A 17,872-nucleotide genomic window follows, 5' to 3' on the forward strand; every position below is an offset into this window, starting at 1 on the left:
AGGTCCACTACCATAAAATATATAATCTGCCAGATTGCAGTGAAAAATCGCCATGTAGCACCAACCTAAAAATTTTACGCCAGGACTAGCTATGTACAATGTATCAGTCTGGAGTTTAGCTCACAGAGCATTGTCTACAATTGTATCACTTCTCAGCTGGGAGCAGGACTAGCTATGTACAATGTATCAGTCTGGTTACCATGAGGATTGTCTAGACTAAATATAATTTTACTAAACAAGTAGGAAAAAGCAGAATACATTCCTATTTATATCATGCAAACAAAAAGTTGGTGCAAACATCAAACTTGTTTGGTAAAACAAAGTGGTGTTTCCCTTACACCAGTTACTTGTTTGCACCAACATTTTATTTGTATGATCTTAATAATTAAAAAAGGAAAGCTGTCAGCTTTCTCCCCCCGTACTAACCAGTGGTACTGGCTGGTAGTGCGGTGGTCGCTGATCAGTTTGATGCTTAAAGTGCCCGCATCCGCCGCGCCATTCGGCCCTAATCTTCTATTTTCGGGTTATGCTAATGAGGTGTTAACTGGCACCGGCCGGGCTAACTGGCACTCTGACGTCAGTGCCGCCTGCCGCAGCGCCGCCCGGCTCATCAACATTCCTCCTCTCCAGCATGGCGGATCCGGGCACCATAAGGATCAAACTGATCAGCGTCCCCCGCACTACCAGCCAGTACCGCTGGTTAGTGCAGAAGAGAAAGCTGACAGTTTTCCTTTAAAGTTAACTTCTAGGGACCTGGTGGTGCTCTCTCCTATTTTTTGATTTTTTTTTTTTTTTTTTAGAGGGTGGACGCAGGTTGTCAGTGAACAGAGAGAAAGGTGAGCGACACTGCAATGCCTGGCTAAGCCTTAACAAAACTAGCCAGGACCCTGCATCTCAGAGGAGGAAAAAAAAAAACCTTTAAAAAGGGATTATACATGAATAGAAAAACCAGCAAATTTCTTTAAAAAAACGCTTCCCTGTCTGTCTCCACGTTGGGTGTGGTTCTGCAGCTCAGTTCTATTGAAGTGAATGGAGCCAAGTTGTCATACCACACAACCTGGGGACAGATGTAGAGCTGTTTTGAAATAAATTAGCTGTTTTTCTATTCCTGGATAACCCCTTAAAGGGTTACTCCGCCCTTAGACATCTTATCCCCTATCCAAAGAATAGGGGATAAGATGTCAGATCGCCGGGGTCCCGCTGCTGGGGACCCCGGGGATCGCCGCTGCCGCACCCTGGTATCATTATCGAGATCGCTCTGCACGTAATGACGGGCAGTACAGGGGCTGGAGCATAGTTATGTCACGGCTCCGCCCCTCGTGATGTCACTGCCCGCCCCCGTCAATACAAGTCTATGGGAAGGGGGCGTGGCGGTCGTCACGCCCCCTGCCATAGACTTGCATTAAGGGGACGGGCTGTGATGTCATGAGGGGCGGAGCCATGAAGTCACGCTGCTTCGGCCCCTGTATCGCCCGTCATTACGCACAGAGCGAACTCGCTCTGTGCAGTAATGATGGCGGGGTGCCGCAGCGGCGATCCCCGGGGTCCCCAGCGGCGGGACCGCGGCGATCTAACATCTTATCCCCTATCCTTTGGATAGGGGATAAGATGCCAGGGGTGGAGTAACCCTTTAAGGGTGCGTTCACACATACAGGATCCTGCGCAGATTTGATGCGCAGGATTTGTAACTGCAGATTAGAAGCTGTGCTCAGTCATTTAGTTTACATTGAAATCTGCAGCAGAAAATCATGCGTATTAAATCTGTGTACGTGTGAACGTACCCTAAAGCTTCACGTACATATGACATTACAGGATGATACAGTGGAGGCGGCGCTCAGACACAGCCAAGGAAATGTTGTCTTCACAGACTTCAGACAGTCGAAACCACATATCGGGCATCATCACCGCAGCCGCCAATCACCGCTATATCACTCACTTGGGTAACACTTACCATACGCTTATTAACCGGTCATGAACGGACCCGGACAAGAAGTACAAGCCGGTGGTGTCAGGGGGAGTCTGGGAGTCTGCGGACGCTCGGAGCGGTATGAACATGAGCGAAGACACTGCTGTAGAGTGACCTGTGAATTGCTGAGATAAGAAGAGAGAATATTAGACTACGAATACTTCCTCTTCCAGTGGGAATAAAGCCATACTATTCCTCAGGTATATACGCCATTACTATGTCAAATATATATATATTTTATAAGTAATTAAAAAAATTTTTTTAATTAAATTTATATTTTTATTAAATGTTTTTATTATTTATATACAGTACAGACCAAAAGTTTGGACACCTTCTCATTCAGAGTTCTCTTTATTTTCATGACTATGAATATTGTAGATTCACACTGAAGGCATCAAAACTATGAATTAACACATGTGGAATTATAGACATAAAAAAGTGTGAAACAACTGAAAATATGTCATATTCTAGGTGGAAAGTGTCCCCAAAAGCAGTCACAAAAACCATCAAGAGCTACAAAAGAAACTGTCTGCCATGCGGAGCCCCAGGAAAGGACGATCAAGAGTCACCTCTGAGGATAAGTTCATCCGAGTCACCAGCAATCTCAGAAATCGCAGGTTAATAGCAGCTCAGATTAGAGACCAGGTCAATGCCACAGAGTTCTAGAGCAGAGACATCTCTAGAACAGGAGACTGTGTGAGGCCTTCATGGTAGAATATCTGATAGGAAACCACTTCTAAGGACAGGCAACAAGCAGAAGAGACTTGTTTGGGCTAAAGAACACAAGGAATGGACATTAGACCAGTGGAAATCTGCACTTTGTCCTGATGAGTCCAAATTTGAGATCCTTGGTTCCAACCACCATGTCTTTGTGCGACGCAGAAAAGGTGAACGGATGGACTCTACATGCCTGGTTCTCTACATGCGCTGGTGTGGGGGGGGGGGGGGGGGGGGGGGGGGAGGTGCGCTGGTGTGGGGGGGGGAGGAGGTGTGCTGGTGTGGGGGAGGAGGTGTGATGGTGGGGGGGGGGGGTGCTTTGCTGGTGACACTGTTGGGTATTTATTCACAATTGAAGGCATACTGAACCAGCATGTCTACCACAGCATCTTGCAGCGGCTGCTATTCCACCCGGCTTGCGTTTATTTGGACCATCACTTATTTTTCAACAGGACAATGACCCCAAACACCTCCAGGCTGTGTAAGGACTATGTGACCAAGAAGGAGAGTGATGGGTGCTGCGCCAGATGACCTGGCCTCCACAGTCACCGGACCTGAACCCAATGAAGGCAAAAGGGCCAACAAGTGCTAAGCATCACTGGGAACTCCTTCAAGACCAGTTCAGGTGACTACAGCTCATCAAGAGAATGCCAAGAGTGTGCAAAGCAGTAATCAAAGCAAAAAAGGTGGCTACTTTGAAGAACCTAGAATATGACATATTTTCAGTTGTTTCACACTTTTTTGTTATGTCTATAATTCCACATGTGATCATTCATAGTTTTGATGCCTTCAATGTGAATCTACAATATTCATAGTCATGAAAATAAAGAAAACTCTGAATGAGAAGAAGGTGTCCAAACTTTTGGTCTATACTGTACACACAACCCCTCAAAAAAAAAAAAAATAATACAATACTAAGATAACACATTCTAGATCTGAATGAACTAATCGTATGAAATACTTTCCTCTTTACATAGTTGAATGCGCTGACAACAAAATCACCAAAAATTATCAATGGAAATCAAATGTATCAACCCATGGAGGTCTGGATATGGAGTCACACTCAAAATCACAGGGGAAAACCCCACTACAGGCCGATCCAACTTTATGTAATGTCTAGAGATGAGCGAACTTACAGTAAATTTGATTCGTCACAAACTTCTCGGCTCGGCAGTTGATGACTTATCCTGCATAAATTAGTTCAGCTGTCAGGTGCTCCGGTGGGCTGGAAAAGGTGGATACATTCCTAGGAAAGAGTCTCCTAGGACTGTATCCACCTTTTCCAGTCCACCGGAGCACCTGAAAGCTGAACTAATTTATGCAGGAAAAGCCATCAACTGCCGAGCCGAGAAGTTTGTGACAAATCGAATTTACTCTAAGTTTGCTCATCTCTAGTAATGTCCTTAAAACAAGTCCCAATGAGGCTCAGTAGTGTGTGTGGCCTCCACGTGCCCGTATGACCTCCCTACAATGCCTGGGCATGCTCCTGATGAGGTGGAGGATGGTCTCGCAAACCTTCTTGCCACAGCTCGCATTGATGTGCCATCCTGGATGAGCTGCACTACCTGAGCCACTTGTGTGGGTTGTAGACTCAGTCTCATGCTACCACTAGAGTGAAAGCACTGCCAGCATTCAAAAGTGACCAAAACATCAGCCAGGAAGCATAGGAACTGAGAAGTGATCACCTGTAGAACCACTCCTTTATTGGGGGGTGTCTTGCTAATTGCCTATAATTTCCACCTGTTGTCTGTTCCATGTGAAATTGATTGTCAATCAGTGTTCTTCCTGAGTGGACAGTGGGATTTCACAGAAGTGTCATTGACTTGGAGTTACATTGTGTTTAAGTGTTACCTTTATTTTTTGAGTAGTGTATATATTTATATTACACACAATCTTTAACAGGTCTCCAAACTGTGGCCCTCCAGCTGTTACAAAACTACAACTCCCAGCATGCCCGGACAGCCATTGGCTGTCCGGGCATGCTGGGAGTTGTAGTTTTGCAACAACCAATGCAACACCGACATATGACCCACTGACACGTACCCTGGTGACTTCTTTGGTTTCCAGATCCCACAGTTTGATCGTCCGCCCCGCAGACAGCAACATTTTCCCGTCTGGACTTATACACAAACTGCTGACGCTGCTGTTGTCGCCTTTCCATTTGCTTTGGGGAAAGATTAAAAAAAACACGAAAAATCAGTCAGTAAATTCTATAGGAAAAAAAAAAAAAAAAAAGGCATCCGGCGATGGGGGAAAAGAGAGGAGCTCAGACAGCCAAGAGGAAATCGCTTCATTTCTATTTCAGAATACAGCGAAACCATTACTAGCGTCATCACTGGAGGCCCCGCCCAAAGCGCCAAATAACCATATGCTGCAAATCAGGCTTCTCTTTTTAAACCAATTTATTTATTTATTTTTTTTACTTAATGAGAGACCGATAAAATGTGGCGCATCCCATACAACAAAAGTCATGGTCTGCTAACTTCAGCTCGCTCGGTCCAAGATGCATCATGGGTAACATTACATGGAGCCTATTCAAACAAATTGGCAACCATGTAATGCCACAGAAGTCACCCATTGATTTTGCTCTTTTAACCCCTAGAGGACAAAGGGCGCATATCTGCACCAGCCATGGGTCTTTGAAGCGAGCTCCGACAGCCTGTATAAACAGAGCGCCTAATACACTGATCACTGCTATGGCTATATCAAAATAATGCAAGCAATTAAAATATATATATATATATATATATATATATATATATATATATATATATATATATATATATATACACATATACACACACACACACACACACACACACTTTTTTTATACCCCTGAGGAAACTATTTTGATATAGCCATAGCAGTGATCAGTGTAATCGGCGCTCTGTTTATACAGGCTGTATGTGTGTTAATATACAAGTTAATACATGTGAATAAGCCCCTTCCCTAATAAGATTGAATAATTCAAAACGTAAACAAATATAAACAGGTGGTATCACCGCTTGTGGAAATGTCAGAACTATTAAAATATGAAGTCACTGAAACCGCACGGTCAATGGCGTAACCGTAAAATATCAAAGTCTAGAATTGCTGATTTTTGGTCACTTCATTTTAGGAGAAAAACCATTAATAAAAAAGGGCTCAAAGTCCTGATTAAAAAAAAAAAAAAAAAAAAAATGATAAAATATACGTTACCCATACAAATTTTTGTACAAAAAGATTTTTTTTTTTTTAAGTAGTAAAAAGAAAATAATTTTAATAATTAAAGGTACCGCCAGAATAACGATAACATGTCATTTTAACAGTAAAGTGCGCCGTGTAGAAACTAAACCCCCCCAAAAGTTGCAAGATTGCTTGCTCATCGCTTCTCCAATTTTGTTCAACGCGAACAATCCTCATATAGGTCTGGAGGCGGAAATTTCACAGACATCAGAAGGCGGAGGAGGGAAAAAATTAAATAAGTCAAAATAAGTCACTGCGTCCTTAAAGGGGTTCTCTGCCCACACACATCTCATCCCCCATCCAAAGGATACAGCCCTCACACCTCCTCCTATAGACATGAATGGAGGGGGCCTGGTGAAACGTTTCGTCTCTGGTCTTTGGAATCCTGCGTTCTGAACACTGTTTAGAATGCTGGTGCTGCACGGAGATTGCGGGGACATCTTATCCCCCTTTCCTTTGGATAATATGTGCGCAGGCGGTGTGCCCTTTTAAGGTGTTAAGTTGAATGACCCAATAGGGAATACACAGGATGCGGGAGGGATAGCAATATATCCACGCGGTTGCACCGCACTCACGGCTCGGATCACTCACCATTTTACTTTGTAGGTCTGTGTGTTCCATTCCACAATGTGTTTGTCCTCTGAAGAACTATACAAACAACCGTTGTCCTGATGCCACCGGATGCAGGTCACCTTTCTGTCATGGCCGCCGGCCTGAGATAAGAAGTGCAAGGGTTGAGTATTATTGAGAGATAGAAGTGCGGCCACTAATGTGATGACCAGTGCCCCGAGAGGCGAGGGAGGACTCATGTAAGCACCAGTGGTGCCGCTCTATGGATGATATTGGGGGGGGGGGGGGGGGGTTGAGAGTTTATTGACTGCTGGAGAGAAAAGATGTTGGCACATTCTGGACACTAGTTTTGGAGTTGGGGAACAATGGGGCAAACTAGGAAGAAAGTATCACTATGACTAACAACCCTGAGGAGTCAGGCGGCTCTGGGGGGCGCTCACCAGTTTACTCTGTAATTCCCCTTTGACGATACTGTACAACAATATGGTTCCGGTGGCGGTGCCGATGGTGAGGAGGTCGTACTGTTCATCTTTATTCGCTGCTTCTGATTTCCTGCGTTTTTTTTGGTGCGCCTCCTGGAGAAAGAGAGAAACACAAAGAGTTAACGCGACATCTGTTAAGCCGGGGGCTATCCTGGGGTTTTTGGGGGGGCAGGGTACAATCACCACCTGCCGGGGGCCATCCCAGGAGGATTAGGGATCAACCAATATCGTTTTTTTGTTGTTTTTTTTTATAAGTCCGATACCGATAATCTGTGGAGGTTAAGGCCGATATATTCCGGTATAAGATGTCGGCTATTTATCTACCCCAACCCCCCCCCCCCCAAACACTTTAAATCAATGAACTGCAGCGGCTTTTGCGGTGCCAGAGACTGCCGCCGCCACCCGCTTCCCTCCCCCTGCCGGTCCTGGGGTCCTCCTGAGTCCTACCAGCGCCGCTGCTGCCCCCCCCCCACCTATCCTCTTGCCCAGAGACCGCTGCCGCCCGCTTCTCTCCCCCTGCCAGTCCTTAGTCCAACCACCGCCGCTGCCCCATTGCCTCCCCCATCCCCGGTTCTATAATTACCTGTTCCCGGGGCACGTGCTACTTCTGGCTCCAGCAGCGTCCTGAGCTGTCACTGTGCGCACTGACTGATGTCGTGTTGAGGACGTCACTCGTCATTGCACAGCGTAACACAGGACACCGCAGGAGCCAGAAGTAGAGCAGACCCCAGGAACAGTTAATTATAAAACCGGGGATGGGGGATGCAATGGGGCAGCGGCAGTCTCTGGCCGGGGCAGTGCGGTGGTGGGGGCATTATCGGATTATCGGCAAGGTAATTGCCGATACTGATAACGTCCAAAATCGTGAATATCGGCCAAACCAATAATCGGTGATCCCTATGGAGGACTACTATCCTAACCAGCCGGGGGGCCATCCCAGGAGGGACTACTATCCTAACCAGTCGGGGGGCCATCCCAGGAGGACTACTATAGTAACCAGGCGGGGGCTATCCCAGGAGGACTACTATGCCAACCAGGCGGGGGCTATCCCAGGAGGACTACTATGCCAACCAGGCGGGGGCTATCCCAGGAGGACTACTATGCCAACCAGCCGGGGTGCTATCCCAGGAGGACTACTATGCCAACCAGCCGGGTGCTATCCCAGGAGGACTACTATGCCAACCAGCCGGGGGCTATCCAGGAGGACTACTATGCCAACCAGCCGGGGGCTATCCCAGGAGGACTACTATACCAACCAGCCGGGGGCTATCCCAGGAGGACTACTATACCAACCAGCCGGGGGCTATCCCAGGAGGACTACTATACCAACCAGCCGGGGGCTATCCCAGGAGGACTACTATACCAACCAGCCGGGGGCTATCCCAGGAGGACTACTATACCAACCAGCCGGGGGCTATCCAGGAGGACTACTATACCAACCAGCCGGGGGCTATCCCAGGAGGACTACTATACCAACCAGCCGGGGGCTATCCCAGGAGGACTACTATACCAACCAGCCGGGGCTATCCCAGGAGGACTACTATACCAACCAGCCGGGGGCTATCCCAGGAGGACTACTATACCAACCAGCCGGGGGCTATCCCAGGAGGACTACTATACCAACCAGCCGGGGGCTATCCCAGGAGGACTACTATACCAACCAGCCGGGGGCTATCCCAGGAGGACTACTATACCAACCAGCCGGGGGCTATCCCAGGAGGACTACTATACCAACCAAGCCGGGGGCTATCCCAGGAGGACTACTATACCAACCAGCCGGGGGCTATCCAGGAGGACTACTATACCAACCAGCCGGGGGCTATCCCAGGAGGACTACTATACCAACCAGCCGGGGGCTATCCCAGGAGGACTACTATACCAACCAGCCGGGGGCTATCCCAGGAGGACTACTATACCAACCAGCCGGGGGCTATCCCAGGAGGACTACTATACCAACCAGCCGGGGGCTATCCCAGGAGGACTACTATACCAACCAGCCGGGGGCTATCCCAGGAGGACTACTATACCAACCAGCCGGGGGCTATCTAGGAGGACTACTATACCAACCAGCCGGGGGCTATCCTAGGAGGACTACTATACCAACCAGCCGGGGGCTATCCTAGGAGGACTACTATACCAACCAGCCGGGGGCTATCCTAGGAGGACTACTATACCAACCAGCCGGGGGCTATCCTAGGAGGACTACTATACCAACCAGCCGGGGGCTATCCTAGGAGGACTACTATACCAACCAGCCGGGGGCTATCCTAGGAGGACTACTATACCAACCAGCCGGGGGCTATCCTAGGAGGACTACTATACCAACCAGCCGGGGGCTATCTAGTGTCACTACTATAATAACCAGAAAATGATACAGAAAATGATATACAACTAACATTTGCTGTTTCTTCCTATATATAGATAGTTTTTTATTTTTTTATTTAAGTGTCATGTGGCAGCAGAGGTGGCTCTAGACCAGTAGTCTTTAACCTGCGGACCTCCAGATGTTGCAAAACTACAACTCCCAGCATGCCCGGACAGCCGTTGGCTGTCCGGGCATGCTGGGAGTTGTAGTTTTGCAACATCTGGAGGTCCACAGGTTGAAGACCACTGGTCTAGCCTCTGAAGCCTTAGGTGGCATAACTAAGATGTGTCCCCAGAAGTTAGGTAGGGAATCCCCAGTAGGTAGGGAATCCCTCTATTAGGTTGAAGCCCCCAGTAGTTATGAAACCAGTTTGGTAGATGCTAGGGCTGCACGATTTGGGAAAAATGTGCGATTATGGAGGTAAATATTGCGGTATCGATATGCGATATAATAAATGGTGGCAATTGCTTTAGAAAGGTTTCCATGATTTTTACCCATTTAGAGCACTTTGTGCAGCGGTCACTGATTTACAAATGCGAATGTCGCAAAATTGTCGCGCAACCCCAGAAATAGACGGTTTTTCAGCCTGCCCTACATTTTTTGTGCGACTTCAGAGTCAGAATATATGCGACTTTTCACACACAAGTCATGTCTGCACAAAATCTTTTTCATCAGCGAAATTTATCAAAGTCCGTATGCCATTTGATAAATTTGGCGCATGTCTGTAACTATCACTGCAAATTTTGTGTTCTAGAATAGTTAAGAATTTACACCACTCTTTGTAAATGCCCCTATTCTCTTTATTCTCCAGGTGCAGATTACAGCGATACCCAATTTATGAAGGTTTTATTTTATTACCTAAAAATTACATCTTTCTGTAAAAAAAAAAATATATATAAAATAATAATAATTAAGCGCTTAAATTGATTTGTAGTTTTTATTGGGACCATTTTTGTTTTGATGGGATTTTCTGATCACTTTATATAAATGTTTTTTTGGTATATGAAGTGACCAAAAAGTTGCAATTCTGGGATTTGGTATATATTTTTTTTTTACGTTTATACCACTAGCCATGCTGTTTTCAATAAAGTTATATTTTAATAGCTTGGACATTTACATGTTTATTTTTGTTTACATTATTTTATGTAAAAATGTGGGGGGGGGGGGGGGAGAAAGGGGGTTATTTTAGATTTTTTTCTTGGGGGGGGGGGGGTATTCACATGTCTTAATGTTTGTATTAAAAAAAAAAAAAAATGGTATCTCCAGTTGTTGCAATTAGAAATGAGCGAACTTACAGAAAATTCGATTTGTCACGAAATTCTCGGCTCGGCAGTTGATGACTTTTCCTGCATAAATTAGTTCAGCTTTCCGGTGGGCTGGAAAAGGTGGATACAGTCCTAGGAAAGAGTCTCCTAGGACTGTATCCACCTTTTCAGCCGACGGGAGCACCTGAAAGCTGAACTAATTTAGGTAGGATAAGTCATCAACTGCCAAGCCGAGAAGTTCGTGACGAATCGAATTTACTGTAAGTTCGCTCATCTCTAGTTGCAATACTACAACTCCCAGCATGCCTGGACAACCACATTTTTCTTCTTCTTTAGGAAAAAACTGCAATGGGGGACTACACTACTACGTGCAATCTTCTGATTGTATACACTGATCAATGCTATGCCACAGCACAGCACAGATCAGTGTTATCGGTGCTCGATTACTTCAGACTGCTGAGGCTGTCTGCATTATCGGAGCACCGATCGGACGAGCAGGAGGCAGGTAGGGAACCTCCCCCCCGTTCTTCCGTGGGTGTCCCCATCAGCTCCACTGAGCTACCGGCAAGTGTTTCAGCATTTAGGACGCCAAAATCAACTTTGATTGCGGCATCTAAAGGGTTAATGCTGGACATCACTCAGAGCGATGTCCGGCAATTAGCTACTATGAAGCGAGCTCAGCTCCTGGGCTCACTTCATAGACCCGCTGCAAGCTACGCCATTTATAAACTGCGGATAGCCGTGATGGGGTTAATCTCCTCTCAGCGCTGGGCACTGCTGGGAGGGGAAACAGTGAGACTCACCCCGGAGCGCGCTTTACGGAGGATGAGCATACAGCTGCCCCCCGGGACCATGAGTCTCAGTTTCCCCTCTTATCACGATACGATTGTGATCTATCGTGCAGCCCTAGTAGATGCCTCCATTAGTTTCCCCCAATAAATCCCCTCTAAGAAAATAATCCGTCACGTTCCCTCCGCTCCCGCACTGAGGCCTCTGCATCCTCCAATTTCTTAGGCTACGTTTACATGGCGGAAAACTTAAACTACAAAATTTCCTAATGTATTCGATGATCTTCTGCTGCACCGCGCACACGGAGGAATTTCACGTTAGGGTGCGTTTAGGTTCTGTTGTTGCTGCTTGTAAACAGATTAAAACAGTTGTAAAATAATCCCATTGATGTCGGTGGGAATTTCTTTTTTATTTTTTTTTACAATCCTTTCACATTTGTTTGCACCCGTCTGCACTCATTTCAGTCTTTTTTTTTTACTGGAGAAAAGACGGGGCATGGTGGCGGTCCTGATGTCAGCGTGTTTTGTGGTCGCCCACTGTCTGTGGAATGTCTACCAGAAATTTTCCAGGTGAACATAGCCTTTGTGGTGAAGGACCTTTCCCGGCATACCAGAGTGGCACAGGACCTGCCAAGTGATGAAGTTATGTCACCGCGCAACAGGTCCGGAACCTCTCCAGATAACAGAGTGAACGATGAAGAGGTCCCAGCGTGGGAACGGAGGGAAGGTGAGGGATATTATGGTCTGCTGGGACAGAGTACAAATACTCTGAATGTTCTATATCAGCACAGACACCAGTATGGGGGCCTCACAACCACGTGAGTATATATGTAATGACAGAGTGAACACAGCCCATATAACAGCAATGCCACCCCTGACTAGTAACAGGTGCCCCCCATACAATCACACTGCCCACCCCATCACACCCCTGACTAGTCAGCTGTCCCCCAACATCCATCAGTGACCCCCCCCCCCCCCCCCAAACCATTCTCAGATAGGGTCGTCACCTGGCTGGTATTTTAATGGCACAGACAGTATTTTGGCCTGTTTTTTATTTATATTAAAAATACCGGCAATGCAATGGGCTGTATATATCCAAACCAATCCCCCAACTCCAGGAATGTTGCACCATATACTAGACCAATGTTTCCCAATCAGAGCGCCTTCACCTGTTGCGAAACTAAAACTCACAGCATGCCCGGACAGCGCTGGGAGTCGTAGCTTTGAAACAGGTGGAGGCACGCTGGTTGAGATACAGTAACCTATACTATATAGTCCAACATGCTGGGAGTTGTAGTTTTGCAAAAGCTGGAGGCACCCTGGTTGGGAACACTGACCTATACTATATAGTACTAGGGCTGGGCGGTATGACAATACGTGTATCACAGTATTTTTGTAACTCATGGTGGTTTCACGGTATATAATGGTATTTCCCTTCCTTCTGCCATCCCCCAAAATAAATATCTGCCCAGCGCTGCGCTGTCCCCATTGGGGTAAATACTCACTTATTACCCGCAAGCGCTGCCTTCCATGTCCCCGTTTGTTGCGGCCACCGGCGCGGACATTCTATACTGTACGCTGTATCCCTATGCCCGGGCTGCAAATTGTAAACAAAGTGAACTTTAACTCACATTCCTACATTGGCCTTATGCTGGGGACAGGAACGTCGGCGAGCCGTCAGCCTATCACCGGCTGCAGTGATGTTCCGCCTCCGCCAGTGATAGGCTGAGCGCAAGGTCATGTGAGAAGCCGGCTTCTTACACGACAGTACGTTCAACCTATCACCAGCCGAGGAAGAACATCGCTGCGGCCGGTGATAGGCTGACGGCTCGCCGACGTTCCTGTCCCTAGGAAGCTGATCCGGAGTGTCGGCGCCAGTGGTCACAGCAAACAGGAGGACGAGGAGGGCAGCGCTTGCGGGTGATGTGAATATGTAACCCGATGGGGACAGTGCAGCGCTGGGTTGATAATTTGGGGGAGGGGGGCGCGGGTCACATATGATTAGTTCCCCAATGGGGACAGCGCATCGCTGGGCTGATAATTCATTCCCGAAGGGGAGGGGGCAAACCGGTATTGCGGTATGGGGAAAAAAGTTCATATTGTGCAGGACAAATTTTCGGTATGAACCGGTATACCGCCCAGCCCTATATAGTACAACATGCTGGGAGTTGTAGTTTGTTTGTGGCAGCTGCTGAGCCACAGGCGGTATCAGGGCATGCTGGGAGTTGTAGTTAGTAACTTACTGCAAATTAAAAAAAGTGATCAAAAAGTCACATGAAAACAAAAATGGCTGTTTAAAGCTACAGATCGGGGCACAAAAAAAATGACCCTCATACAGCCCAGTATAAGGAGAAATAAAGTCAGAATAGTACAAAATCCCCCCCCCCCCCCCCCCCCATGTGTATCGTGTGATGTCACGCATATATTATTCAAATTAGCATGGCTAGTATTTTATTTATTTTTTTTGCAAGAAAGGTGGCGACCCTATTCTCAGATGAACCCATCAGTAGCACCTCCTGAACATCTACAGCCCTTCCCATCAACCAGCCGTGTCCCCCCCCCCCCACATCGCCAATCGCACAGATAGCCCCCTCCATCAGTGACACTACCAGCCATACATCCTCCATGAGTGTCACCTCCCAGTCACCATGTCCCATCACCTAGTACCCCCCCCCCGACCCATAATTGATGCCCCCATCTAGTTACCCTCTGACCACTCACCCTCTCCATCACAAGTGTCACCTATCATTCCTCATCACACAGACGCCCCACATCTCTCACCCACCATTAAGGACCCCCATTACATTGCCCCCCAGCACCTCACCTGTATGGACACTTTACTGCATTTACCGTAGACTAGAAGCCGCTACTTTATTCTGCAACCAAGAAAAATCGTATCCAACATCTTGTTACATTTCCACCATAATCACGTGACATCACTGGATACAATGTAACAGACATCACTGCCACAACTATAACCGGTCCAAGACATAAAGTACTTATAGTATTTACCTATAGAGACCGTAAAGGGAGACTGAGCCCTCACCAGCGCCCCCTATAACAAGATTTCCGTGTGATCAAGACCATGTGACACCCCTGATGTCTGCCCCCCACCAAAACTGTGACAAATCTAGGGGGGGCTGCAACCCCCGTGATTACACCCCATGAAGTGGTCTTATCCACACGTGATCGCGGCTGACAGGGCTGCGGTACCGCACACACGTGTTCTGGACACGTCCGGCCCGCACACACGTGTTACACGTGACTCGCACATTCCGCTCCCGATGACGTCCCTGATCGGTCCCCACTGTCTGCGGATCACAGATCCCCGGTCCCGGCTCCGCGGTTCTCACCTGGATCCCCCGGGCCGGCGCCCAGGCCAGACACGTACAGGTGGCGCTGAGGTGCGCAGAGGGCACGTACTCTCTCCTCAGTCCGGCCCCGCGGGTGTCCCACACCTGGATCCTACCATCCACACCGGACAGAGCGAGCAGGTCCCGGCTCCTCGGCGAGAAGGCGCAGGGAGGGGGGAGCGGCTCGTACACGCCGCCCGCTGCCGCCATTGCTCCGCTCCGATCGTAGCCACGTGTTTAAGGACGGAGCATGCGCACTACGGGCAGAGGGGGAGGCGCTTCCGCGAATAGGCTGCGCACTCCTCCAGCGTGACGTAACTGGCGCCGCCTACAACTCCCGTCAGACGCACGTAACGCGTCCCCAGAGGCCGAACAGTCACCTAGTAATAAAGAGGCGGCCATCTTCCCGGAGACCAGTCTATACTTATAACTACAGTGATCTCCAGGAAAATGGCCGCACGTTGTACACTTATCTAGTCAGCTTGTGGAAATTGAAATGTAGTATTAGCACGCTGCTTCCACATGAGGCTACAGGCTCCACCTCTGGTCAGCCGAGAGAGGACTGAGGAACTAAAAGACCCAGCATGCCTCCAGATGAGCTGTAGTTCACTCAGTCTGGATTATATATAAATAACTTTGATTATCCCCTTGAACAACTATTTATATGTATACAGGAGTCTCCAATCAGTGGCCCTCCAGCTGAAGCAAAACTACAACTTCCAGCATGCCCGGACAGCCAACGGCTGTCCGGGCATGCTGGGAGTTGAAGTTTTGCAAAAGGGAAGCCATGATTTACCTTTCTTGATCAGTGTGGATCCTCTGGAGGAGCCAGACAGGTGTTGTAGTTTGGGAGTTGTAGTTTGCAACAGCTGGATGGCCACAGATTGGATAAAAATGTGCAAATAAACTTACAGCAAATATCATCGTTACCCCGGACATGTGACCTTATGCTGTCACGCACTTCTGCCTCTGACCCCCTCTGGTCTTTATAAGAGCGCGGCGCTCCTGGGGATGGTCACCTCTGTCGCTAGGCAACCCTGGATAAAATGTATATTTTACGACTTAAATGTAGTTGTATAATAAATAAGTTCCACAACTTTCTAAGATGTTAGAAACACATAGGCGATTTCTTCCAGAAACAGCGCCACCCCTGTCATCAGGTTACGTGTGGTATTGAAGCTCAGTTTTACTAATGTAAATGGAGCCTAGCTGTAATACCGCACACAACCTGAGGACAGGGGTGGCATTGCTTTTTGAAAGAAAGCAGCCATGTTTTTCCAATCCTAGATTACCCTCTTAATAAGAGCCCTTAATCCTGTTGCCGCAGAGTCCTATTGTTTTCAGCGGGATTCTGCTGCTCCGTACACATGGCGGAATTTCTGCGGCGGAAACATCTGCTGTAGAAATCCTGATTCTGGCCTCTGCAGAAACAACTGACATGTCAATTCCTTCTGCAGAATCCACCCTAAAATGCTTTGCTGTCTATAAAGATGGTGCAATCCCGAGCGGTCCTAGTGCCGGCTTGTGTCGGCGCCTGCTGTTTGCAGAATGTCCAGCAGAAATTTTCTGGGCGGACGTTATACAAAAATTCCTCCATGTGAACATGGCTTTAAAGCGGTATTCCGGTTGAAATTTTTATTTTTTTTTTCAAATCAACTGGTGCCAAAAAGTTATACAGATTTGTAAATTACTTCTTCTATATAAAAAAAAAATCTTAATCCTTCCAGTACTTATCAGCTGCTGTATTCTTTACAGGAAGTTGTGTAGTTCTTTCTAGTCTGACCACAGTGCTCTCTGCCGACACCTCTTTCCGTGTCAGGAACTGTCCAGAGCAGGAGAGGTTTGCTATGGGAATTAGCTCTGGACAGTTCCTGACATGGACAGAGGTGTCAGCAGAGAGCACTGTGGTTAGACTGGAAAGAACTACACAATTTCCTGTGGAGCATACAACAGCTGATAAGTACCAGAAGGATTAAAAAAATTTTACAAATGTAAAAAGTAATTTACAAATCTGTATAACCAGTTGATTTGAAAAATAATAATAATAATAATGTTTTCCACCGGAGTACCCCTTTAATAGCTGAAGTTTACCTGCCAATAGAAAAAATGCATTATCGGTCGGGGGCTGAGTGTTTAGACCCCGACTGATAAAGTGAATGAGCCGGGAGGACGGCCCCATAGACTTACATTATGCACACACTTCTGCCGCCTCGTTTGCAGTCTGAACACTCAAGACCCCGACCGACCAAACTTTTAATGTCTGTACAAGGCATCAAGTGCAGTGCGACAGCACATAATATATATATATATATATATATATATATATATATATATATATATGGTACAGATCTATAATTTATGCTCTGTCGCTCATATATCATTGACATATTCTGCAGCGCTGTACAGAGTTGCTCTTTATTCACATCAATCCTTGTCGTCTGAAAACATGGAAAGAACCTACAAACTCCAAACTGATGTTGCTCTCAGGCCTCCATCTATAGCTCTGACCTGTATGATTGGCGGCAGTGCTTCCCTAAAATTATCTGTCCCTCCGAAGATCGGCATCCATCTTCGGTGAATTGCACGCTGGAGGCCGGCCCGCCGGCTCAATTTAAATATTAATTGTCACAAGTCACGTGAGCGCTGAAGCGACGCAGCACTCACATGACCCGCGACAATGAATATTCATATTGAGCCGGCGGGCCCACCTCCGGCGCGCAAATTACTGAAGATGGATGCCGATCAGAGGCACAGATCTCCGGAGTGTAATCGGTCTCCTGTTCACCCGCACTATAACCCAGTGTATTGGGATTCGTGTGGGTGAACCGATGACCGTTTTCCTTTAAATGACAGCGCCCATTGTAGGAGGGGAGTAAATCATGTTTATGTTTTTATACAAACGCCAGTCCGGCAGCAAATTTAGCTTTTACCCAGAAACCGGCAGTGGAATTCCATGGCGAGCACTCAGACACCTGCCGCAGATTGGCGCAAGGATTAGCCAGAATTTCATTCAGCGGGGGCTAATCTTTGGCTTTTCGGTTTGATATTAGCAGACACCAAAATTCGAAAAGTAAACTTTTCACTGCACGTGAAGAAGGGTTGAGGAAACCCCATTCATATACATGGGATGCGGATTTCCAT

General features: G+C 47.3%; 1 protein-coding gene and 2 non-coding genes across 3 annotated transcripts in view; all 3 read right to left on the reverse strand.

Moving 5' to 3' along the window:
• WDR43 (WD repeat domain 43) overlaps window positions 1–15,009 on the reverse strand; it is a 40,727-nt gene extending 25,718 nt beyond the window's left edge. The window contains exons 1-5 of the mRNA XM_056568567.1: window positions 14,732–15,009; window positions 6,919–7,053; window positions 6,500–6,621; window positions 4,727–4,847; window positions 1,952–2,091 (exon numbers count right to left, since the gene is read on the reverse strand). Coding sequence (XP_056424542.1) covers window positions 1,952–2,091; window positions 4,727–4,847; window positions 6,500–6,621; window positions 6,919–7,053; window positions 14,732–14,941 — 728 coding nt within the window. The 5' untranslated portion in view covers window positions 14,942–15,009. The remainder of the gene's footprint in view (window positions 1–1,951; window positions 2,092–4,726; window positions 4,848–6,499; window positions 6,622–6,918; window positions 7,054–14,731) is intronic.
• On the reverse strand, window positions 1,831–1,910 carry LOC130363464 (small nucleolar RNA SNORD53/SNORD92). The gene has a single exon (XR_008891868.1). It is a non-coding gene; the product is annotated as a small nucleolar RNA SNORD53/SNORD92 (small nucleolar RNA).
• On the reverse strand, window positions 4,946–5,024 carry LOC130363468 (small nucleolar RNA SNORD53/SNORD92). The gene has a single exon (XR_008891872.1). It is a non-coding gene; the product is annotated as a small nucleolar RNA SNORD53/SNORD92 (small nucleolar RNA).
• Window positions 15,010–17,872: the final 2,863 nt, after the last annotated feature.

Source organism: Hyla sarda, chromosome 3 (assembly GCF_029499605.1).
Source record: "Hyla sarda isolate aHylSar1 chromosome 3, aHylSar1.hap1, whole genome shotgun sequence".
NCBI lineage: Eukaryota > Metazoa > Chordata > Amphibia > Anura > Hylidae > Hyla > Hyla sarda.